The sequence below is a fragment of the Mus caroli genome, unplaced genomic scaffold (genome assembly GCF_978045245.1).
Source record: "Mus caroli unplaced genomic scaffold, Mus_caroli_1 scaffold_2, whole genome shotgun sequence".
NCBI lineage: Eukaryota > Metazoa > Chordata > Mammalia > Rodentia > Muridae > Mus > Mus caroli.
In genome coordinates, this window is record NW_028227257.1 from 11,923,081 (window position 1) to 11,948,117 (window position 25,037).

The 25,037-nt window shown below is 52.4% G+C and overlaps 1 protein-coding gene across 2 annotated transcripts; it reads left to right on the plus strand.

Moving 5' to 3' along the window:
* Positions 1-1,570: 1,570 nt before the first annotated feature.
* Ube2v1 (ubiquitin conjugating enzyme E2 V1) lies at positions 1,571-25,037 on the plus strand. Of its 2 annotated transcripts, XM_029473876.2 has the most exons (5): positions 1,613-1,672; positions 4,361-4,479; positions 15,289-15,437; positions 22,432-22,557; positions 23,628-25,037. In XM_029473876.2, exons 2-5 carry the CDS (start codon positions 4,380-4,382, stop codon positions 23,772-23,774), a joined length of 522 nt encoding a protein of 173 aa, XP_029329736.1. In that variant the 5' UTR covers positions 1,613-1,672; positions 4,361-4,379; the 3' UTR covers positions 23,775-25,037. The 2 variants fall into 2 exon arrangements, with proteins under 2 accessions (XP_021005670.1, XP_029329736.1); XM_021150011.3 differs by lacking the exon at positions 4,361-4,479 and having other exon boundaries at positions 1,571-1,672.

The window sequence follows — 25,037 nt, forward strand, 5'->3', positions numbered from 1 at the left end:
CCTGGCATCTCAAGAGCCTCCAGTGACGATTACAATAGGTGAGACCAAAGGGTCTGAGGCCAGGGAGAACATGTGAGGTTCCATCAGCCTCGAGAAGAGGCAGAGCCACGCTAGAGAGGCCCTGCACGTGTCATAAGGTCAAGGCTAGAGTGAGGCTGTCGTCGTATTGTGGACTCAAACCTGCAGACACTTCGGCAAGCAGGTACAATATTGGGACACCGGGAAAGCCTTCATAAATACAAGGCCACAGACACATCATAGCCCCAGCCCTGGGAGCAGAGCCTCAGTGCATTGTGCACTCACCCTTCCCAGTTTACCTAGAGACCCGGTTCCCTCTTTCTGTGGGACAGAGTCCTAGGCTGGTGTGCATCCTCTGCAGGACCGTAGTTCTGAGCTTACCACGTACTTCCTCAAGAGGTAATGCAGTGGAGCTACCTAGAACACACCAAACAGATGACAAATGGAATGTTCCAGGAATGCCTCCAGCTTCCTTGCCCCTCTGCTGTCCCTCTTAGCAGTATGATCTGCAGCCCATCTGGCTACTTCATCCTCGAGATTTCCATGTCCCCTGAAGGGCTTCACATCAAAGGTGGCTTTGTGATGGGTTTACTCTGTATGCAGAGTCTCCAGACCTTTGCAGGAGGCCTTTTCTGATTCTTCCTGGTGCCCATTATAGGTTTGTCCCCTATCTTATCATAAGTAAAATGTATACTTATCTATTTATATTGGCTTACTTGTTCTCTGCCCAACTAGAATGTAAGCAATTGAGAAGAGAATCTCACTTCGTGGAGACATTGCCATGTCCGGCACCAAGCAGAGTTCTCCCACATAATAGATGCTTAAATAGAAGAGTGCAAAGATGCAGGGCTAGGGATGAGGCTCCTTGCACAGCAGACACAAAGCCCGAGCTTCCATCTCTAAGAACTCTAAAACACAAGCCTGCAACCCAAGCAAGAGGCAGAAACCGAATAATCAGATGGTCAAGGTCATCCTTTGTCTAGTGGGCTTTGGGACAACTGGGTTGAGAGCATGTCTCGAACAAAACCCCTAAACAAACAAACAAACAGAATGCATGTCGCCCCTAGCTGCACCTTGTCCCTACATGCTTCAGGTCCCAGAACAGCAACAGTGCCGGAAAAAAAGATTGTACTGGCCCACAATTTGACGCATTCAGGCCTTTCGGTGTTATTTTTCTTCAGATACCCCATAACAAAGATCATCTGGCTTGGGGTCAAATTCTGACTCAGCTACTTAGCAGTTGAGTTGAACTTCATCTCTCTCGGTTTCATTTTCACTACGTGGTGAGGACACAGGGGGACGGAAACAGACTGGGAACAGGCTCGGGGCTCAGCAGCCCTTCCCCCTCATTCTATTCTCCCGGAAGCGCACGGTCACCCCGGGCCCCTCCAGCCCAGCACCTGCACGCCTCCCCCGCGCTCGGGCTGGGCGGGGCTTGCAGGTTGCCCCGCCCTCGTGCTCGCTCACTGAAGACTCGGGCAAAGCCCTTCCCGCCCGGCTCCTGCGACCCCGAGCGGGCGTCAGCGGCACCGTTTGCGGCTGCGCCTACACCTGCGCCTGCGCACCAGCGCCCGGAGAAAAACTCAAGGGGGGGTGAAGAAGGGGCCGGCCTTCGAGCGACAGCGACGCAAGATGGCAGCCACCACAGGCTCGGGTGAGCGGGGGCGCCGGGCGTGCTGGCGGACGGGGCGCGGGCTCCCTGGGCTTGGTCCCGGTCTACCGGAGGCCATGGTGGCCGGGCCAGGGCTCCGCGCTGTCCCTGCGGCTGCGTTTGGCTGCTCGGCCGGGCCTGGGACGATCAGGCGGCGGCCGGAAGCCCGGGCGGGGGCAGCCGGGCCGTGGGCGGTGCGGCCAAGCCGGAGGCTCGGGCGCCTCCGGGGGGCGGGGGGTGGGGGAGAGGCCGGCAGAGGGGCCGAGTGTGCTCGGGAATGCCCGGGCGAGGTCCCGCTGGGAGCTGGCCCGGGCTACTGGGAGCCGGGAATGCCCGGCGGGGCTACGCGGGCGCAACCCTAGGGAGCACGCACGGAACCTCGCGGGCCGCAGGCGAGGCCGCCGGGGCCCCGCGTCAGTTTAGGGTCGGGGCTGCGAGAGGGAGAGCATCGTGGTGGTCGCTTCCCTGGGAAATCCGGGCACCTGCACGGGCTGAGCCCGGGCGTTCTGCCGTGGGAGCAGGCCTGGGTTGCAGAGACCAGGGATAGATTTCAGAAGGCGCGCTGGGAGCCGAGCGCCGCGTTGGATGGGCACGAGCAGGTGCCTTGGAAGCCCTGGTGTGTGTGTGTGTCGGGGGTGGGGTGGGGGTCTGTCGGGGCGTGTCGCCGTTGGGAAGGCTCCTGCAGTGGGGAGAATGGGATGGGGTGCAGTCCCGCAGATGATGCTTTTAGAGAAGAAAAACCTCTTCCTGCGCGGAGCGGATGGAGGAAGTGCCTGTCACTCCTTCTAATCCTTCGGCGAATTGGGGAAAATATGTGGGTTCAACTCAGAAACTCTCCATTATCTGGATGGGCAGGAGAGGAGCAGTAAAATGAGAGCTCTTGGATCAAATGGAAGGGATAGCAAGAGGGTAAAGCGGGTGCTCTTAGGGGAGAAGCTCCGTCTCTGATGGGCTAAGAGAAGGCCAGATGGGGAAACCCGAAGGGTCTGCTGCCTTAGGACCGGCAACTTGTACTTGATTATGGGGCACGGACTCTGGCAGGCTAGAGAAGGTGGAGTGGGTTTGGTGAAAGAAGGAGATCCCCCGGGGTCTGGGAAGGCATGAGAGTCTGCTTTTCCAATGAAGGATTCAGGAGAAAGTGAGTGCTCCCTTCTGGTATGGGGCTGTACCCTCGGGAGTCTGTCAATGGAGGTGAGCAAGGGGTAAGGACGAACCACCAGCCGAGGCACTGGTGTTTTGGAGCTGTGAGGCCACGAGAGGAGGAGATGTTGTGGGGTGGGAAGCAGAGAGGTGCTGCCTACAGTGACCCACCACACAGTGCCTGGTGTGTCCTGGAGAAGACTGCGGAGCCAAGTCAGTCCATTCCCCAACAAATACATGGCGGTGGGAAGACTGGGAAGACCCAGTCTGCGTCAGGCTTTACTGGGGTGGGATGCAGGGTATCTCACAGAGCAGTGCCAGGCAGCCAGTACTGGGGTGGCCCTACCAGTCAGCACTGCTTGTCCTTGCTTTAGGACATCTCAGGATCCGGTTTGACAGCCACTTCTAACTTCTGAGGCCCTGCCCATGCCTCAAGAGTGCAGATAAAAACAGCAGCTCGGCAGCAGCTGCTGTATACAGAATCCAGAAGAGCTTGGGCTGGGTGAGGCTCAGTGCTAGAGTGTTCGACTAGCAAGTCAGAGGCCTTGGGTTCCATCCTTAGCACCATGAAAAGAAGGAAGCGCACATAGCACAGCTTAGATAGCATAGAAAGGCTTTAGGGTACCCAGAAACAGGCGTTCCTCGGCGCCTGTCTAGTCCACAGATGGTTACTGGGGCCTCTTGTGTCCTGTTACGAGTAGCAGACAAGGTAGACAGAGCACTGTCTTTAGGTTTCATTCAAACCAGACAGAAGGCCATTCAGGATGGAAATAAAGTGACTCCAAAAAGCAGGAAGTGCTCTGAAGAAAATTGTGTTCTGTGATGAGCGAGTCTGGTGAGGAGGGGGCAGGCTTCTCTCAGGGCCAACACTGGAACTGAGACCAGTGGGTGGGAAGAGCCAGGCCTGTGGCTGTGGGAAAGTACCATCGGTGCGGTGGGGACACTTGTGTTGAAAGATGAGATTAAAGGCCATGGGGCAGTAAGGTGGCCCAGCAGACAAAAGGCCCTTGGCGAGCCTTGGGCCCTGAGCTTGATCCCCAGGGCCCACATGGTTGGAGGAAAGGACAGCTTCCACAGTTGCCCGCCGCCGTCCACGGGTGCCCCTCCCGTAACAAAGGGCCTTAGTAATGAGATGGAGAGAGATGACTTGGGGCTTTACTATGTGCGAGGGGGAGCCATGGAGCAGATGCCTGCTATGAGCAGGCATTGAGAGTGTGGTTGATGAATGAATGAATGAATGAATGAATGAATGCCTTGAAGAGAATGATGAATGGTGAGCTCTGACTTGAGCCCCAAGGCATCAGGAGGCTGCAGTGGTGAGAGTGGAAGCAGGACCTTCATTAAACCTGGTGCTTAGTCTCTGCTCCCTGCTACAACCTTCAGGTGTGCTCAGGCCTCAACCGCCTGTAGACTGAGCCTGGTCATTAATCTGTGCCCTGGTTACCAGGAAACCACTGTGTGGCCTCGGAGTCCTGTGAGGCCCGGCTCAGGTGCTATGGTCACTGCTGCTGGCATCTTCCCACATTGTTCGCTGTTGTAATTTTGGCGCAGGTCTCAGAGAGGAGCTGAGATGAGCCCACTACAGCCACTCAAGATGTCTACAATTGAAGGGACGTCTCTCCTGTGTGTCCAGGACTGCAGGATGTCAGACAGTGGCCCTTGGCTGCCAGGTCGTTCCTCTCATCCAGCAGCTCACAACGCTGTGCTGCCCAGAGCTGACAGTTAACCAGATACCGAGTGCCAGAGTGACAAGCCCTGGCAGGGTGCCACTGTAAATATACACGCAGGGGTGTGGCCTCATGCACACATTCAGCTTCTAGAAATGTCACCATCTGGGCGGTTGAGATTGGGTCTTTCCTTCCACTCAAGGGTGTTCCCCAGACAGCTGGGGATGGGAGATGAGAACTGAGGCCCTGTAATAGGCCCCAGTTCTCACAGGTCTCACTGTGAGCCATCTCAGGTCCCTTACAACCAAGTGCCTTTTCTCCTTCATGGCCTGCTTTCTGGATAGCTACTTCGGAATGTGCTCAGCCTGAGAAGCAGAAGCCAGGCCCCACAGTGGGGCTGGCCAGCTTGGTGAGTGAGTGCAAGTAGGATTTCTTTGTCTTTGATGTTATAAGACAGGATATTATGCAGCCCAGGCTTCTCTTGAACAGTGTGGAGTTGAGGATGCCTTTCGACATGCCTCTGGTCCTGCTGCCTTCATCTCATAAGCGCTGGGATCAGAGGGGTGTGCTGCCTGACACCTACTGTTGTATCCAATTCCTGTCTGGCAACTGGTGGCACACGCCTTTTATCCCAGCACTTGGGAGTCAGAGGCAGGCAGATCTCTGAATGCCAGAGATCAGGTCAGCCTGGTCTGCATACAGTTCCAGGACAACCAGGACTACAAAGGAAATCCTGTCTTGACAAACCAGAGAGTTGCCAAGTGAGGAGCACAACAAGGTGGCTCACTGGTTAAGAGCACTTGCTCTTCCAGAGGATCAGAGCTTTGTTCCCAGCATCCACACCTGGCTGCTCACACTCATCATCATACACACAGATGCACGCCCACACTCACATGTCATGCACACATACATGCTCACACTCACATGTCATACACACAAATACATGCTCGTGCTCACATATCATACAGACACGCACACACACACACATATGAATAAACACAAAGATGGATCCTTAGAATTGCTAAGTGAGTTTTCACGGGGCTTTTGCCCCATTACTCTTAATTAAAAGGCTGAGTGGAGTTTATGTAGCGTATTTGCCAAGCTGGCCCTTGGTTTGGTTCCCAGCATCAAAGGAATAACAAAATCACCTCCACCTTCCCTCCCTCCCTCCCTCCCTCCCTCCCTCCTGAGTTGAAACTACCAAGGCTTGATGGCCACAGAATGAATACAAGCTGGGCACCCTCGGCCTAACCCTGAAAGGCCATGGCAATGCCTAGAGTGCTGTGTGGGGTGTGGTGATCCCCACCCCACCCCAGAGGGTCTCTCTAGCCCTGGCTGACCTGGAGCTCACTGCATAGACCTGCACTCCTCAGACTCGGGCCTGCCTCTGCCTTTGCCTCTCGAGTGCCGGGGCTGTGCATCGCCGTGAGTTCTGTGTCCTTGTGAGTAGTTGAGCTGGGACCTGTGTGTCACACACAGGGTAAGTGGGTCCTTGTCCTCATCTGTGTGCAAGCCCTCTTGTGAGAGGAGCTCACCCTGTAGTCTAGCCTGGGGGTACAGGTGTGTGGCCTTGATGGGCTGGTGCTGCCTTGCGCATGCTTTCTCTTCCTGGACCTCTTGGGAAGGGGTTGGGCTGCCGTGATGAGTTCTCTGCCCAGATGTGTGACTCAGGCGTGATGCAGAGGTGTGGAGCTCACAGTGCTGCAGCCACAGAAGAGGGGGATGGGGTGCAGTGGCTCCTTCCTGGACTGGATGTCCAGCTCACTCTGTCACTGAGCCCTGGCACACTGAGATGTAAAGAGTGACAGCTGAATGGGGGTGGAGCAATGGCCTCCCTGGGAGAGGACCCAGGTTGGGTTCCCAGCACCACAACTGCCTATCACTCGAGATGCAGGAGACCCAGCTTCCCCTTCTGACTCCGTAGGGCGCCAAGCACACATGGTAACTTACGTACAAGCAGGCAGCACATTTACATACATAAAGTAAACCTTAAAACAAAGAGTAACAGGTTTCCATGCTAAGTTCTGCCTATGATAGATAGTCAGAGAGGCCCGTCGTCACATTGCTGAGCCGCCCTCGGAGCTGCTCATTGTGAGTTCCCAGAGGAGGACATCTCAGGCTGGCTGGAAATCAGCATAAGTCGTGTGCCCGCTGTCCATTTTGGTAATGCTGCATCCAGGGCACCTTTCAGGTCCTGTCAACTTCTAAAGCTGCAGCAGCACTCTGTGTAGCCTTAGTGCTGCTGCACCTGCACAGTTTGCTAGAGCCCTGCTATTAATCCCCAGTTCTCCAAAGATGATTGTATTTAATTTTATTTTTGTTTATTTATTTTGGTGTTTGGTTTTTTTAAGCAGGTTTTTTTATGTAGACTTGGCTGTCCTGGAACTCGCTTTGAAGACCTGGCTGTTGTTTATTATTTCTGAGGCAAAGTCTTACTCTTTAGTTCAGGCTGGCCTGGAACTTGTGGCAATCCTCCTGCCTCAGCCTCCTTTTCTTTTCTTTTTTTTTAAGATTTATTTATTTATTATATGTAAGTACACCGTAGATGTCTTCAGACACCCCATAAGAGGGCATCAGATCTCATGTGGTTGCTGGGATTTGAACTCAGGACCTTCAGAAGAGCAGTCAGTGCTATTACCGCTGAGGCATCTCTCCAGCCCTCCTTTTCCTTTTTTTTTTTGTAATTTTTTAAAAAAGATTTATTGGGCTGGTGAGATGGCTCAGTGGGTAAGAGCACCCGACTGCTCTTCCGAAGGTCCAGAGTTCAAATCCCAGCAACCACATGGTGGCTCACAACCATCCGTAATGAGATCTGGCGCCCTCTTCTGGAGTGCCTGAAGACAGCTACAGTGTACTTACATATAATAAATAAATAAATCTTAAAAAAAAAAAGATTTATTTATCATATATATACGTGTGTGTGTGTGTGTGTGTGTATACACACACACTGTAGCTGTCTTCAGGACACACTAAAAGAGGGCATCAGATTCCATTACCAATGGTTGTGAGCCATCATGTAGTTGCTGGGAATTGAACTCAGGACCTCTGGAAGAGCAGTCAGTGCTCTTAACCTCTGAGCCATTTCTCCAGCCCCTGCCTTAGGCTCTTAAGTGCTGCAGTTACATAACTGAGCTCCCATTTTTAGTCAGGGTCTTACTGTGCAGTTCTAGCTGACCTCCAGCTCAGACTCATCTGTCTCTGCCTCCCAGGTGCCACCACACAGATTTTGTTTTGTTTTTGAGTCAGGGTCTGTGTGCCTTGTGTGGCCTGCACTCAAATCTGCATGTCTCATCTGGCTGGCATGCTTGCTTGGTTGTGTCTCATGAGCTTAGACTGACCTCTAACTTGACTTGTAAAGGAGAGGATGACAGAGAACTCCTGGTCCTCCTGCCTCTACCTGCCAAGTGCTAGGATTATAGGCACACAGCTACATCTGACTCCTGATGGTGCTGGGCTCTGAATTTCTGTCCCCACGCTTACACAGTGAGCCAGCTCCCCCTTCCTCCTGTCTGACATTTTGTTTGGAGTCATGCTGTGTAGCCTTGGCTAGTCTCAATCTCCTCCCGGCAGCCTCCCGAGGGCTGAGGTTGCAGGGGTGGTCACACCCCAGAGTCATCTCTGTGCAGAATGTCTCCCGGGGACACCGTGTGAGACTGTCAGCCTGCATGGTGCCTGCTTTTCTTTTGGGGGGTTGGCATGTGTTTCGGCATGCTTATGGAGGTCATGGGACAGCTTGGTGTGCTGGGTGTTGGATCTTTCCCACTGTATTGGTACCAGAGGTGGAGCCCTGACCCGCTGAGCCATCACACTCAAACCTGCATTTCTATTGTTTTCTGGGCTTTTTGTTTATTTGTTTGTTTGGTTTGTTTTGTTTTTACTGCATTTTATTTAGTCTGTGTGTGTGTGTGTGATTGCATGTACCACGTCATAGGGCTGGGGGTCAGAACTTGTATGTGGTGACTCTTGCTGCAGGGTTTCTCAGGGTGGAACTCAGGCGTGACAGCCCTGGATTTCACTCTTGCTGCATCTGTGCCTCTAATTTTGAGCCCATGGAGTTTGAACTCACGCCCTGAGGTTCATGGCACTGAGGTGCCTTAGGCCACGAGGATTTCCATGCTTTGTGACTGCTGTGGCAATAGCTTACTTTAGCTTCCTTATAGTTTCTAAGTTTGGGACAGCAGTAGAGCACATTCGTGAGTTCTAATCTGAGGTGGGTCCTGTCCTCTGGAGGCAGTGCTTTCTTGGAGAGGCTCTGGGCTTCAGCCCAGCACAGAAAAGAGGCTTTTTCTTATGAGGTTTGGTGAGGAACCAGTTCGCCCTAGTTTATAAACAGAATAAGCAAGTGGGTCTGGCCCCCAGACAGCTCAGCTGTGGAGAGACAAAGGCAGCAAGGGCAGAAATTGGAGGCTCGCTCAAGTACAGAGGCAGGCAGTTGAAGGCCGTCCTGTACAGTTGAGTGAGGTACTGTGTTAGAGAGGTTCCGTGGCAGGGGATTTGCCTGGCTTGTGCCAAGCCCTGGGCAATACCCAATATGGTGGTTACCCCCTCCCTCCAACGTTAAGTTTCCCTCAGATTCCTACTTTTTTTTTTTTGGATGGGGAAGGACTGTTGGAACCAACCGTGGCAGCGCACGCTTCTAATCCCAGTAGTCTGGTGGCAGAGGCAGAAGGATCTTTGAGTTTGAGACCAGCCTGGTGTACAGAGTGAGTTCCAGGACAGCCAGGGCTAAGAGAAACCCTGTCTCAGAAAAAAGAAAAAGAAAGTTAAAAAGCTGAGTCTGGTGTGCTGGTGTAATAACCTTCAGTCCCGGCACCAGGACAGCAGTAGCAGGCAGATTAGAGTTCAAAGCCAGCCCTGATCTATACAGCAAGTTCCAGATCCTGTCTCTAAAGTTAAAATAAGGCTGGGGGCTGGGAATGGGTTGCTGGGGAAGGGCTCTCATGCCAGAACAGACATTCTGAGTGCCATGGACCCACTGTGGCACACAAAAGAAGTAAAACATAGCCATTGTAAAAGCTACCGGATTTTACATCCAAAACCAAAAAACCCACACCTCAGATGACTGAGTGTGCTCCAGAGCCCGGTGACCTGAATCCAGTCCCCACGATCTACGTGGCAGTAGAAGAGAACCGACTCCTGGCCGTTGTCTTCTGACCTCAAGTGTATCACGGTGCACAAAAAATAAGAAAATGTAACTGAAAGACAAAAAACCCTGAACTTGGGCCAGGGAGGTGGCTCCCGATGCAGGCATCTGCTGGGTAATGGGTAAACCTGGGGAAGTGGGTTTGATCCCCCAGACTCGGGTAGAAGGAAAGAGAGAATTGTGCTTACAAGATTGTCCTCTGACCTCTACACACAAAATAACTTCAAACATTCAGATAGCCTCAGTTGTCATCTGATGATGTCCAGTGTTTTGGTCCTAGTCAAGGTAGGGCTCGAAGTATGGCCAGAAAATTCTGCTACCCATCCAGGAAGCTACCATCGTGTGCCAGACAGCTGGTCAGTTTGTGTGTGCTGAGGGCAGGTTGAACGAGTCCTATAGCTCTTTCTGAAAGCAGTGAGATAGTAGAAAACAGGCAGGAACAGAAAGAGAAAGCGTCTGTGTGTGGGCAGGACTGCTCAAGGTGCACAGGTACAGAGCCCTGCTGGCCTCTGCAGTCAGAGGACTGACGAGTCTTGTTCATTCTGCTTGTGTGTCATGTGGAATTCTGCTTAAATTTTAAAATCCTCACTAAGCATTTTGTAAGATTCTCAAACCAAACTAGGTGGGCACACCTATAATGTTAGGACTTGGGAGTAGAGGCCTGTGACCTGAGGGCATCCTTGTTATATAAGCTAACTCACAGCCAGCTTGGGCTATATGAGACTCAGTGTTCATACACACGCACACACACACACCAATAATATAATAATAATTAGGCTCCCTTTTAGTAAAGTGTTTCCTGGGTATGTTTTCAGGAATCTGTCATAATCTTGTGAGGCGGGGTTTACCAGCACACATCAGGTACCTGCTGGAGAAGGCAGTGTGCGAGGCTAGACACGTGTGGTCAGAGTGTCCGGTCAGCTTGCTGGAGCTGAGCAAGAGGCAAGAGGAGGAGTGTAGGCTAGGGAGGAAGAAGCTAGTGACTTGCCAGCTGTCCATGCCCTGGGCGAGAGCACCGTGACACAAAGGTTGAAGGAAGCCAAGCCTCCCCCAGAAGCCTGAAGGGCGTCTACCGTGGTGCTGGCCACTTGTGATGAAGGCTCCATGGAGCAAACCTGGCTTGGCTGTGCTGAGAGGCTGGTGGTGCCCTACAGGGAAACGATGGTGTCCTGATCACATAAAAAGGCTGGTCCTTGGAGAACAGGCAGAGGGAGTCAGGCAGAGCAAGAGGCAGAGGTGGCAGGGTCCCCAGTAGTCACCAGTGAGATGGTGGTTGGGGCAAGAAAACCAACCACATAGAGATGCAAGGAGGGATTGCCGTCCGACTGAGATGGAGCCAGAAGTGTTGGTGCCACATCCCAAGATTAGGAGTGACTGTGCTATTTGGGGATGCATGCAGCAGGATCTGTTGGAAGGGTTCTGAGTGTCTGAGGCCCGTTGGTGGGTGTCTGGGAGGGATGGCTTAGCATGGACATTGAGGAGTCGGCTTAGTGCGAGGTGTGGCTCAATGGAAGCACTTGAGCAGTGGGGTTGAGTGCTGAAAGGGAGTTTGGAGGCAGGAGCATGGAACTGACTGTGACATCTGGCCAGGAGCTGGGGTGCAACATGTCCTGCCATGAATGACCGGGGGAGCGCTCAAGTAGAGCCAGGAGAGGTGCTCCACCATGGTGGCCATGTGCCATGCGTCACCACAGCCTTCCAGGCTCACTCCTTCTGCAGAGGTCAAGAGTATTGTGACCTCTGCTGGGCCAGGGGAAGGGAAGGGCTTAGCTCATGCACGACTACTGTAAGGGGGGGGGGGAGTTGGGGGGGCCTGGCTCAGTGGGCACACGTGCCCTGGCTTCAGCATTCACCCTCCCCTTCCTTTCCGTGTCCCCCTCTCTCCCCGCCCTCTCCCTCTGACACCCAGTCACCACCTACTGTGGACCCAGTCTGGGGGAAAAATACTAACGCTGTTGGTGTGCTTGTGTGTGTGGGCATGCGTGCCATCATGTGCATGTCAGAGGAAAGTGTGTGCAAGTCAGTTCCCTCTTCCACCACATGCTTCCGGGAGAGAGCTCGTGCTGCCAGCCTTGGTGGCAGCTGCCTCTCTATGCTGAACTAGCTCACTGTCCCCAGCCTGACCCAGAAAACAGCAGATTACTGAGGGAGGTCAAGTGTCATAGAAATGAGTCCCCGAAGCTAGAGAAAGTACCCAAGGAGCTAAAGGGATCTGCAACCCTATTGTTGGAACAACATGATGTACTAACCAGAACCCTGGAGCTCTTGTCTCTAGCTGCATATGTATCGAAAGATGGCCTAGTCGGCCATCAATGGAAAGAGAGGCCCATTGGACTTGCAAACTTTATATGCCCCAATATAGGGGAATGCCAGGGCCAAAAGAATGGGAATGGGTGGGTAGGGAAGTGGGGGGCGCTATGGGGGACTTTTGGGATAGTATTGGAAATGTAATTGAGGAAAATATGTAATAAAAATATAAAAAAAAAAAAAGAAAGAAATGAGTCCCCACAAAAGATGGAGTCTATCTTATGGCTGAAGGAAGTCTTCTATAAAGAACAGGAAGTGCCAAGGCTGGGCGATACCTTGGTGGAGTGGAGTACACGTGCACACACACACACACGCGCGCGCGCGCGCACACACACACACACACACACACACACACACGGCTGAGGCAAGAAGATGACAGGTCTGGATAATAAAGAGGGAGTCACTAGCCTTGATTCTCAGAGATCCCCCTGCCTCTGCCTCCTGGGTCATTCCCAGCACTCGGGAAGCAGAGGCAAGTGGAGGTCATCCTGGCCAATCGTGAGACTCTCCCTCTCTAGTGGGAATTAAGTTTAACTCTTGTGTGTGCTGTGCAAGCATGTGCGTGTGCCACCATACACACTGGCGCAGGATGCATGGAGCCACAGCATGGAATAGCTTCGCCTTGCTGCCTTGAGACACAGCCCCACTGAACCAGCAGCTCCCTGACTGTCAAGTGCTGGCTTGTGGGCATATAGGCACGTGCTCCTAACCCTGTTTTCTACATGGCTGTGTGAGATTTGAACTCAGATCCTCATGCTTGCAGAGCAGGTGCTCTTGGCATTGAGCTATCTCCCAGTCCTTCCTCTCATTTTTTGTTTAATTCTGAGCAAAGTAATTATGTTGTTTGCCTTTTGCCTGTGATGTCCAAACCTTGTTTACTGAAGGACGTCACCTCATATAGCCGAAGAGTGCAGCTGGCTCTCCAAGATGTGACAGATGCTAATGATTCTGAGCCAGTGAGTCACGAATGCTTTATGTTTCTGCTCTTCTTTTTTTCCCCCAGTGACCACATTTGCTACTTAGTGTTTTCAGTCAAATGACTCTTTTGCTCCAGCTTGTCTTGGGGTGGCTCAGGTGGTGAGACCTTGTAAGACTGAGGACTGGGCTTTGAGCCTCAGCCCCCAAGTGGGAGGTAGACAGGCAGGCATGGTGGTGCATGTCTGTGACCTAGGCGTTTGGAGGTGGGGACAGGAATCCTGGGGTTCACTGCCCAGCCTTCACAGTCTATCACTGAGGTGGACAGCTCCTGAGTAACAACACCCAAAGACATGCATGTATACGCATGGACACACGTGTGTGCATAATTCTTTTCCTTTTTTTTTTTTTTTTTTTTTTTTTTTTTTTCATTTAAAAATTTGGTTTCTCTGTAGCCTTGGAACTTGTTCTGTAGACCAGGCTGGCCTCAACCTCAGAGATCCAGCCACCTCTGCCTCTCAAGTGCTGGGATTAAAGACAAGTGCCATCACTCCCAGCTTCCAACACTTTTTTTTGGTTTTTCAAGACAGGGTTTCTCTGTGTAGCCCTGGCTGGCCTCGAACTCAGAAATCCACCTGCCTCTGCCTCCCAAGTGCTGGGATTAAAGGCGTGCGCCACCACTGCCCGGCCACAATTTTTTTTAAAAAAAGAAGCTTTACCATTACTGTAAATGGGGTTAGGGTGATGTTATTTGTCCTAAATAAATTTTGTGGTGCTGGAAATAGAAGCTGAGGCAGGTGTCTGCCAGGCATGTGCTCTGCCACTGAGTTGAACCCCAGCCGTAGTGAAGTTGCTGCTGCTGGAGAAGGAAGAGGAGGAGAGGGGAGGGGAGGGGAGGGTGAGACTGGGCCTTTCAGCTAATGGGACCCTGTGCTGCTTTCTAGTCCAGGGAGCCACTCCTTTTTAAAATTATTTTTATTTTATGTGCATTAGTGTTTTGCCTGCATGTGTGTCTGTGTGAGGGCACTGGATCCCCTGGAACTGGAGTGACAGAGAGTTGTGAGCTGCCATGTGGGCGCTGGCAATTGAAGCCAACCGAGTCCTCTGGAAGAGCAGCCAGTGCTCTTAACCACTGAGTCATTTCTCCAGCCCCCAGGGAGTCCATCATAACAGGAGCTGTGGCACTGGAGGATGAAGCACTCCACTGCTCAAGTCACTCACGTTCCACAAGCAAGTCTGTCCCAGATGCTCGCACCAAACCTGTGGTGCTAGAATTGACCCTTTCTCACAGGCCACCTGAAAGAATCCTTTCTGCTGGGACCAGAGCCTGGCACATGGCCACCGGTCCTTTTCAGCATCCCTCACAATATCTGGGGTCACTTTGAGAACTCGCTGGTCTCTCCTGTGGTCCTCTGTGCTGTCAGAGGCCTTTTCTGCTGACCTGTGCTCCCAGCTCCTCTTCTGGTTGGGCATCTGCACGCTGTTTCTTGGTACTAAGAAATGTCAGACCTGGAGACCTGTCCCCTGAGCCACCCCTCATCTGTGCCTTTGTCTCACTTTTTCTTCAGGCCCTCAGCTGGGACCTGTTACCCCCTATCCTACACAGTTCATGTATTTAATGTTTATCCCACTGCTCTTCTGGGTGGAGGTTCCAGGAATACAGGCGCTGTTCCTTGCCTGTCTCCCAGTGCGTGGGCATGGCTGCCATGATGGCATAGGTGAGCTGTATGCCCTGCACATCAGGACCCGAGGACATTCCAGGACAGGGTCCTGGAGTCCGGCCAGATGAGCTAGTGGCCTGTGTAGATCCTAAGGTTTTTGTCAGGAAAAGTTACAGGGGAGGCCAGGAGCAAGCCTTCCAGTGCTGCTGCTGGCATGGATTCCCTAAACCTGAGCTCTGTGCAAGATACCATGACACTGAGGTGGCTCAGGTGCCTGGTGTGGTTGTGGCGATGTCTGTGCTACCCTCATGGGCAGCTTGTTGGGCTTTGTGGCTAAAAAATAAACCAGAGGGGCCAAGGCTTACGGAGTGGAAAAACCTCCTCTCCACACTCCTGGCTGACAGCTACTTGTGGGGACAGCATTTCATGAGATACAATGCTTGTGTCTCTAAGGCCTTGCCAGCCAGGAGCATCCTTAAGTCTCTGCAGCCTCCAAAATGTGTCATACCACGCTTGCGTGACAGGAAGTGCCGTGTCCCAGGCTGCAGTTGGCATTCCTCTCAGCCAGTGCTCAGATTAAAGGGAGCAACAGCTAGACGGGGTGGGGCGCAGGAGGGGCTGGGTGGGTGAGCACCCCTCTGGCTCCCCATGGCTTGGTGTGTGTGAGGCAGCCATTGCCAGCTGTGTACACAGCGTCCACAGCACTCACAGCTCCTCGATGTGCTGTCTTAGCCTTACAGCTCCCTGGATTTGCTGGAACCTTGAATTTCTTTCCGTTTGTTTTAGGAGTAAAAGTCCCTCGAAATTTCCGACTGTTGGAAGAGCTGGAAGAAGGACAGAAAGGAGTAGGCGACGGCACAGTTAGCTGGGGTCTGGAGGACGACGAGGACATGACACTTACAAGATGGACAGGCATGATAATTGGGCCTCCACGAGTAAGCACCAAGCTCCGGCTGTCACTGTCATTGTGTTGAGCTCACTGTGCCTTTCCTTAAAGCAGTGGTAGCCTTGTCGGCAGACAGCACCAGTGGTGTTTGCTCAAGTGTGCTGTTTTTTCTCTGACCAATTTCAATTTATACATTTGAGCCCTTCTGATGCGCTTTAATTCTCTTTGGTAATCAAATCCTGTGTAGCCAGTAGTATGGATTTACATGACAGTGTAGACTGTGGTCTTCAGACAAAGCGAGCACTTGGACAGCAGCTACCGTCCCAGCTTTACTGTGCCTTTGTGTTCTGCCTGTCACTCAGCGCAGGTTCAAGTCCTGCCATCAGCTCTGCTGGGTCCAGAGGTATTTAAACCCAGGGCCAAAGAAGCGGGGCAAGCAAGCCTACAAGCACTCAGCTTAGTGAGGTCCTAGCCACTGTGTGTCTGAGGGTACATGCTCAGCCCTCCAAGAATCGTCATCCAGTGCCCACAAGGTCGTTGTCTCATCCTCCTGCGTAACTACATTCTAGGTCACAGGTGGGGAAGCCACCTGCCCAGGGTCACAGAACTGGGTCTGTTTGCCAAGCCTGTTCTCCTCCCTGCCCACTGGTCACTGACACACTCCTAACAAGTTGAGTATTCATTAGTCAGCACTGAAGTGCTAGGGAGTTTACTACTAGGTACAGGAGAGAATACAGGAAGAAGGAAAGACCCTAAAAGGGACACTCCTGGAGATGAGCCTGAGTGTGCTATGCCTATGGTGACAGCTTCCTTCCTTTTCAGCAACAGCAAGGCACAGTGGAACTAAGAGGGCAGACACCTACCTCCTGCTCATTAGCATTCAGACATTGGAAGGCCACCTTTGAGGGTCATTGAGCAGCCTTGCACTTCACTCCTGCTTCCTAAGTCATCTTTGCAACTCTGATGCCGGGTGCAAGAGTCAATGTATATACATTCCCCATTTCCTCCTCCCTGCACAGCAGTGTGCTGAGTCTCAGGACAAACAGGTAGATGGCTCTGCAGATCCTCTCCTTCCTCAGAGGATCCAGCCTCGAGGGAGATGTTCTCCTTAGAGCACCTGGGTGTGGCTCAGGGTCAGGGGGTACAGAGGCTGTGGACCTTGTGCCATCAGCTCTGTTGAATGCTGAGAGACTCTGTGAGAACTAAACAAGAGCTTGCTATGGCCATAGTTGCCCACATCCCAGCATGCAGTGGCAGAGGCAGAAGGACCGACCAGTCACTCGCAGTGATCTTTGCCACACAGGGAATTTTGGGCCAGTATGTATCCTTGAGACGCTGTTTCAAAAGAGATAGGGGCTGAAGACAGCTCGGTGGTTAAGAGCACTTGTTATTCTAGCAGAGGACTGAGGTTCTGTTCCTAGTACCACCCATGTGAAAGCTCACTACTGTCACACATGAGACACACACACACACACACGAGCAAAGCAAAAGGACACACAGACAGAAATCTAAAACAGCTTGTAAATACTGTTGGAAATGTTCTGCCTAAATGTTCAGGCTAGGATTTCTACAGCACACTTTATAAACTCAGAAGGTGAGGCAGGGGGATTACTGCAAGCTCAAGGCATCTTGGACTACCTAAGACCCTTTCTGTAACAAAAACTGTTTAGATTGTCCTGAGCTAGGCTTTACCCTTTTCTAAAGGGGAGTGGGGCTCACTGAGCTGCTAGACACCAGATCCTTTCCATGTGTCTATTGTACGGGCTTGCAGTGCAGCCCAATGGAGAGGAGCCACCTTAGGACCTCACAGATGCTTGCTTGCCAAGCAGCATGCCATGCCTCTGAAACACACTCCAGGCAGACCAGCCTGGCTTTTGTTTAAGACAAAGTGGTTGCTCAGACCTAATCCCAGCTCTTGGGAGGTTGAGGCAAGAGGATCACTATTGATTGGAGGGTTGCCTGGGCTACATATCTCGCTCCTGTCTCAAAAACAGAAGAGGAAGCGGGGCATGGATGGGACATGCCTTTAATCCCAGTGCTCAGGAGGCAGGGGAAAGTAGATGTCTATGAGTTTGAAGCGGGCCTGGTCTGTAGAGAGAGTTCCAGGACAGCCAGGGCTGCACAGGGAAACCCTGTGTCCAGAGACTTAAGAAGATCCTGCCTTGCAGACCTGGGTGCCAAAACCTTGGAATCCTCTTGCCCCAGGCTCCCAAAAGCTGGGGTCTAGGGCTGTGGACATGGCAGGCAGGTGCTCTACCACTGGGCTATGTCTCTTGGCCGTTTGTGTTTGCGTCTGCTGGTATCCTGGAGCTGTGCTCGCAGGAACCTGTGATCTTCTGACGGGTGCTAGGCATCAACTGGGTCCTCTGCAAGAACAGCTAAGTCTGTGTGCTCCCCAAACCTTGATTTTTGAGATATAGTTTGGTAATGTAGCACAAGCTGGCCTCAGATTCCGCCCCTGAAGCACTGAGGCCGTCTCCTCGCCTGGCTTAGAGTGCTCTTAAGTGTGTAATCCAGCTGGGTTAGTATTTGACTCTCCCATCCATCTGACACAGTGCCTGCAGGAGGAGTCTGGGAGCGAGCATGCGCTCCCACAGGCAGGGCAGGGTTGAGAGCTGGTGCTCCACAAGCCTGCCCTCCTCTTCATGCTCTGTAGCCCAGCACAGGGTAGCTCAGTGGGCGATGCACTTGTGCCAAAGCCTGGCAGCCACTATGAGTGAGTATGTGTGAGTGAGTGAGCTATCGAGCGAGCGTGTGAGAGTGAGTGAACATGTGGGAGTGGGAGTGAGCATGTGAGAGTGAGTGGGAGTGAGCGTGTGAGTGAATGGGTGAGAGAGTGTGGGTGAGAAAGCGTGTGAGAGTGAGTGAGCATGTGAGTGAATGTGTGAGAGTGAGTGATGTGGGTGAGTGTGAGTAAGCATGTGAGAGAGGGTGAGTGAGCGTGTGAGAGAGGGTGAGAGAATGTGTTAGTAAGAGTGTGAGAGTGTGACTGAATGTGGGTGAGAAAGTGTGAGTGAACATGTGAGAAGTAAGTGAATGTGTGACTGAATGTGGGTGAGAGTGTGAGCGTGTGAGAGAGAGAATGAGCATGTGAGAGAGTGTGTGAGAGTGAGTGAATGTGGGTAAGAGCATGTGAGTGTGAGTGAGCATGTGAGAGTGTGAGAGCATGTGAGAGAGTGTGACTGAATGTGGGTGAGAGAGTAAGCGTGAGTGTGAATGAATGTGGGTGAGTGTGAGAGCATGTGTGAGTGAGAGAGTGAGTGAATGTGGGTGAGAGAGCATGTGAGAGTGAGTGAGCTTGTGAGAGTATGAGTGTATGAGTGTGAGTGAGCATGTGTGAGTGAGTGCCACCTGGCTAGCAAAGCCACCACAGTATCTGTCACTTGCCATTGGGTCATTTCTCATCACACTAAAGAACTGTTGGTGGCGATGTCGTCCCAGGACCACCCTGAGCTTTCTTCCAGTAGAGCCGCCGTGGAGCTGCTGGCTGCCTGGTTGTCTTCACTCGTTACTGTAGGCATTGGGACTGACGCTGGCCATGGTGGAGGGTCTGTGTGGATCAGTCCTCAGTTCTGTGCGGAATGTACTAGGACTGGCCATGCCAGATGAGGTGGTAGCTGTCGGGCATTTTCAAGAGCTTGGGCTTTGTTGGCAGTGTGTGCAAAGTAGTGTCCCCTGTCACTGGCTCTGTCCTGTTCTTTTTTTCTTTTTATATGTTTATTTAATGTGTGTACACTGTAGCTGTCTTCAGACACACCAGAAGAGGGCATGGGATCCCATTACAGATGGTTGTGAGCCACCGTGTGGTTGCTGGGATTTTAACTCAGGATATTTGGAAGAGTCGGTGCTCTTAACCACTGAGCCATCTCTGCAGCTCCCCTGTTTTTTTCAAACCTATCGTCTTTTTGCTTTATGAGACATTTTAGAGTCTCATTGCAGCTCCGGTTGGCCTGGAACAACGATTCTGCCTCAACCTCCCAAAGATGAGGTTACTCGCCTCAGCAGCCACCCTGGCATCCCTATGGCTTTGATTAACTTAGTCCTCTGAGGTAAAGAGCAAACTCATAAAAGCGACTACTTGTAGGCTCCTCATGGGACTGTGCTGCTTTATGGCTGGCTCATAGGCCACGTGCTCTGGAACTAAAAACCTACTGGGGTGTTTGTTTGTTTGTTTGTTTACTTGGGGTCTTAAGTACCATAGGCTGGTCTTGAACTTACGAACTTTCTGCTTCCACTTCCACCTTGCTCTGACATATTTTTTTTAATTTAAGATAGGCTCTTATGGGGGCTGCAGAGATAGCTCAGCGGTTAAGAGCACTGACTGCTCTTCCAAAGGTCCTGAGTTCAATTCCCAGCAACCACATGGTGGCTCACAACCATCTGTAATGGGATCAGATGCCCTCTTCTGGTGTCTGAAGATAGCTACAGTGTACTTAGATATAACAAATAAATAAATCTTTAAAGAAAAAAAAAAAGATAGGCTCTTAGCCTGGCAGTGGTGGCGCACACCTTTAATCCCAGCACTCGGGAGGCAGAGGCAGGCGGATTTCTGAGTTCGAGGCCAGCCTGGTCTACAGAGTGAGTTCCAGGACAGCCAGGGCTACACAGAGAAACCCTGTCTTGAAAAACAAAAACAAAAAAAAAAAGATAGGCTCTTAACTTAGTCCTTGCAAAGCTGGGGCTGACCCTGTCATCTCAAACTGGCAGAGATTTGCCCACTTTCTACCTCCCAGGTGCTGAGACCCTATGGTGTGTGTGTATTAGCAACATGGTTTTTATATAGACATACATTCCTTTATTTAGAGGCTGGAAAGGTGGCTCAGTGGTTAGGGTGGTTGCTGCTCCAGACGACCAGAGCTCCGTCCCCAGCATCCATGCTGCCCACCGTTGTCTGTGATTACAGCAGCTCCAGGGCCTCTTCTGGCCTCTGTGGACATGTATGCACAATCAAACTGACACACATAAGTAAAGTGCTCACATTTATGTGTTCTTTTTTTTGGGGGGGGGGAGTAGTTTGAGACAGGGTTTCTCTGTATAGCCCTGGCTGTCCTGGAACTCACTTTGTAGACCAGGCTGGCCTCGAACTCAGAAATCCGCCTGCCTCTGCCTCCCAAGTGCTGGGATTAAAGGTGTGCACCACACATTTATGTGTTCTTATGTGTGTGCACATGTGGAAGTCAGAACACTGAAGGGTCTGCTCTCCTTCCCACCCTGTGGATTCCAGGAAAAGAATTCCAAGCCCGGCAGGTGCTGTATAGCTGAGCCACACACTTCGCACTTGAGCTCTTTATAGCCCTGCCAGGGCTTGAACTTAGATATCTTGCATCAGCCAGCTGAGCCTCAGTTACAGGCCTGTACCACTGGGCCCAGAGTTCCAATTGAGTTTTGCTAGATTTTTGTGTGTTTGTATTTGTTTGTTTGTTTTGTTTTCGAGACAAGGTCTCTGTGTGTACAGAACTCAACTGTAGACCTGCCTCTACCTCCTGAGTGCTGGGATTAAAGGGGTGAGCCACCACTGCCTGGCTGCTCTGCCTCCTCCCATGAGTGGAAAACTGGTGTGAGGCGCTCTATGCAGCTGTCTAAAGCAGTAGCCCAGGCTGGCCTCATCTTGCTGTGAACCTGCTGCCTTCTGGGTGCTGGCAGAGCTGCTGAACGCGTGCTGGGCAGGCATGCAGAGGATGAGGCATGTGAGTGTGCTGGTTTAGGGTATTCTGCAGTGATGGGGAAGGAACCTAGCCTCCCGTGTACATTCAGCACACGCCCTGCCCTCGAGCCACACCCCAGTGCTGGCTTTCTGAGATAGGGCCAGTCTTTTACGTAGATGGCATTTTGTTTGCAAGCATTGTTTATGTACCATATACGTGCCTGCTGTCCACCAGGGCACCACATCGCCTGGAACTGGGGTTATAGGTGGCTTAGAACAGCCAGTGCTCTCAGCTGCTCCCCGGACCCCTCCCTCCCTTCCTCCATCCCTCCCTTCCTAGTTAGTTTGTAGGGCATCACTTTAGAGCTCTTACCTGGAACAGTGAACTTTGGCAGCCTTGCCTTGGCTTCTTTCTTCTGGGTGCTCCTGGGGGTTGTAAGTTTTTATGGACCCTGTGCTGGGGGCTGAGGGGCTAATCCTGTTTGGGATACCTCAGCAGATGTGAATCCACAAGCTATGAGCAGCATTCCTCCACCCAGACCCTATAGCCGAGTTCTGCTGAGCGTGCTGGATAGATGATGGGTGGCAGCACTCTCAGGTGTGGGGAAAGGGAGCGTGCGTGCGTGCGTGCGTGCGTGCGTGCATGCAGAAAGTCTTTGAGCTGGCTTATCTTGGCATGAGAATGGTTTGCATAGGTGTGTTCTGGAGGACCTGAACCTGATAAGGGCATGATTAGGCTGTGTTCAAGGGTTTTTAAAAAGACCTTGAGGCCAGTAGGTGTCGCTGTGTGCACAGGAGCAATTGCTTTGTGTGCAAGACTCATAAGGAAAGGGTGCTGCCGCCTGCCTGATAAAGAAGACTACACCTTTTGTAGTCTTCCTCCTCCTTCTGCCTTGACAAGCTTGCATGATGAGCCCCTTACCCTCTGAGCTGTCCCCACAGCCCTCAGCAGTTGGCGTTGTTGTTTATTTGCACAAGTGATTTCATAGGCCAGACCCCTAAGGCTCAAGGTCACTGTGTGCCCGGGAATGACCCTCGTGGGGTCACAGCTGGGTACTGTCACGCCCAGACACAGTTGACGTTTCAGAGTTGATGCTGTCCCCGATGGTCTGGTGCCTCAGCTGCCTGGCCTCCTGCTTCACTCACTTGATGCTGGTGGCGTCTTAGGTCACCATGACTACATAAGAGAAAGAATGCTCTGAGGGCAGATGGCATATGCTACAGAAGTGGCCTCAGATTGGACTCATTGACACGTAACCCCAGTTTCCTCCTGTGTCTGTCCTGTGCTTCCGTCTCTGAGGCACCCACGACAGGCGGTCTGGGGCAACGGTGTCTCCGAGGTGTTGGAAGCTGTCTCTCTCTTAGGTCTCTGTAACTTGTCTCTATTCCTTTTTTCCAGACAATCTATGAAAACCGAATATACAGCCTTAAGATAGAGTGTGGGCCTAAGTACCCAGAGGCACCCCCGTCTGTAAGATTCGTAACAAGAGTCAATATGAGCGGCGTGAGCAGTTCGAATGGAGTGGTGAGTCCCCCACTGCCTGCCTGTAGGTTATCAAGGTGCGCTGTGTCTGCAGCGTTGGGCAGGGCTGCTCCATTGTGGCTTGTCACTGCAGGAGCCTTGCGCTGGCTGTCAGCCGGGTGTGGTGGCGCATGCCTTTAATCCCAGCACTTGAGAGGCAGAGGCAGACGGATTTCTGAGTTTGAGGCCAGCCTGGTCTACAGAATGAGTACCAGGACAGCCAGGGCTACACAGAAAAACCCTGTCTCGAAAAACCAAAAAAAAAAAAAAAAAGTGTTCGGTGTCCATGACACCATGAGGTAGAGTTGTAGAGTTGGGAAGTTGGGGCTGAGGCAGAACTGTTCCCACATCTTTACCTCCTGTGTCCTGGCCCCCGCCATAGGATATTTTTTAATACTGTTTGCTTGTGCAGCCCTGGCTGGCCTCCACCCATGGCAGCCTTCTGTCTGAGCCCCTGCATTAGTGTTGTCCATGGCCTTGAAGGCCTGGCCTTGAGAGGTCAGGGTTGCAGCACTGTCTACAACTGCAGCCCTCTGTAGAGCTCAGGCCTTATACAGGCTGGCCACACCTCGGCCATAAAGCCCTAATCTGTGTCTTGCTTGCTAGAGGCTTGGAGGCGCTGTGCCTGTCCTGTCCTAGGAGTCTTCAGAAGATGGGCCAGAGAAGTAGAAATGAGCGTTCCTGCCACTTGTCCTATGTGTTCTGTGTTGGAGCTACTAACCCCTTAGTGACCTGAGAGACCTGGGCACTATGGCTGCTCTTGCTCCCTACCCTCCTTTCTTTGTCAGCTCCACCCTGGGTACACATTGGAGAAAGGACAGGGCATGGGCGCCAGGCGCTTGTTGGTCAGGATGGACCCAGTTTGGCCACATTAAGTCTCCCTGTGTGCCTCAGGCTCTGCTAGTTTTCTTCATGCCAGGACCCAGAAAAGGGAGGCAAGACTGTCTGCAGGAGGGCAGTTTGGCCCAGCCCATGGGTTTGATGGGCCTGTGGGCTGGGCATATCAGCCCCGGGGAGGGCGGGAAGGTTTTGCTGCTGAGTCTACAGTAATGTGTGCATTTGCCTCTGCGCAGGTGGATCCAAGAGCCACGGCAGTGCTGGCAAAGTGGCAGAACTCCCACAGCATCAAAGTCATCCTGCAGGAACTACGGCGCCTGATGATGTCAAAAGAGAACATGAAGCTGCCACAGCCGCCGGAAGGACAGTGTTACAGCAATTAGTCACCAAGGCCCCGGCCTCCCCTCCCCATCCAACCCAAGTCTTCATTTTCCACAGTAGTGAATTTTCTAGATACATCTGTAGACCTCAAAGTACCGGAGAGGAAGCTCCACTCAGCCTTCATCCTGAGACACTGTTCTGATACTAACTTCTCGTCCATTTGAAATACCTAAGTTGTGCTGTGTAACATCATCTGTCGAGTGTAACCGCTGTCTGCCTGGTTGAAAGACTGGGATCAAGAAGGTGTTGAAATCGGTTTCCTGTGGGAGCGGTGGGCACAGCTAACGCAACTGTGAACAGACACGTCACACAATCACCTGCTGCTGGCCCTTGGCCTGGGTCTGCCTTTGCCCGCCCCGCCCTCCGCCACAGCTGTGTGGTGGCCCTTAGACTAGATGGGAAGGCTTCAGATAGCAGCTGTGGGACTGACTACTGCTGGGCTTGGGGCGCTTTGGCTGCACCCCTGCTTTCTTAAGTCTTAAGTGATGCCCCATCCAAGCCATGGTCCCCACTCCTCCACTCCCACCCTTGGCCAAAGCTTAGATTGTAACCCTCCCCTCCCTCTGAAATTGGCCGCGGGTGAGGAATTCAGGGCTTCCCGTGTCCCCACCTTTATCAAGGGGTGCTGCTTTCCCCTCCTCAACTCCCCTGTTGCCCATCACCACCCACCACTTGCTGTGGCCAGAAGCCATCAGATGAGGTTGGAAGAGCCTGGCCTCCCTCACTTAGCTCTGGACCACACTCGCCTGCCACCAGCCTGGGAAGGGAGCACGGGGCCCTCAGCCCTGCTGCCATCGTCAGCCCTCGAGCTTTGCGCTCAGGTCTAGAGGTAAACAGAGCAGTCACAGGGTGACTCAGACCGGCCAGCGCTCGGGGTCCTTGGTGGAAAGATGCCTAGAGAAAGGCCATGCGGAGAGTCCTCAGTGCACACGGTTCTGAGTTGGTTCCTTTTCCCATAATTGCTTTGCTTTTACACATTGAAGAGGTTTGAACAGGGCTCTCGAGTCACCCTGGCCACCCATCGGGTCTGATGTGGAGCCTGACAGCTGGAGCACGAGGCCCTGACCCTGCAGACTCAGGTTTCAGTGTTGCTCCTCAGACCCTCTGCAGGGACCGGGAGGAGCTCTGTGTCCCCACGTTTGCAGATCATCTGCAGATCGTGGGCCTGGCCTCCTGGCTCACTGCCACGCTCCCCACTCTGTTCAGGACCACTAAATGTTGAAATGTGGATGCATACCGAAATAAAGGCAATCCGTTGTGTTGCA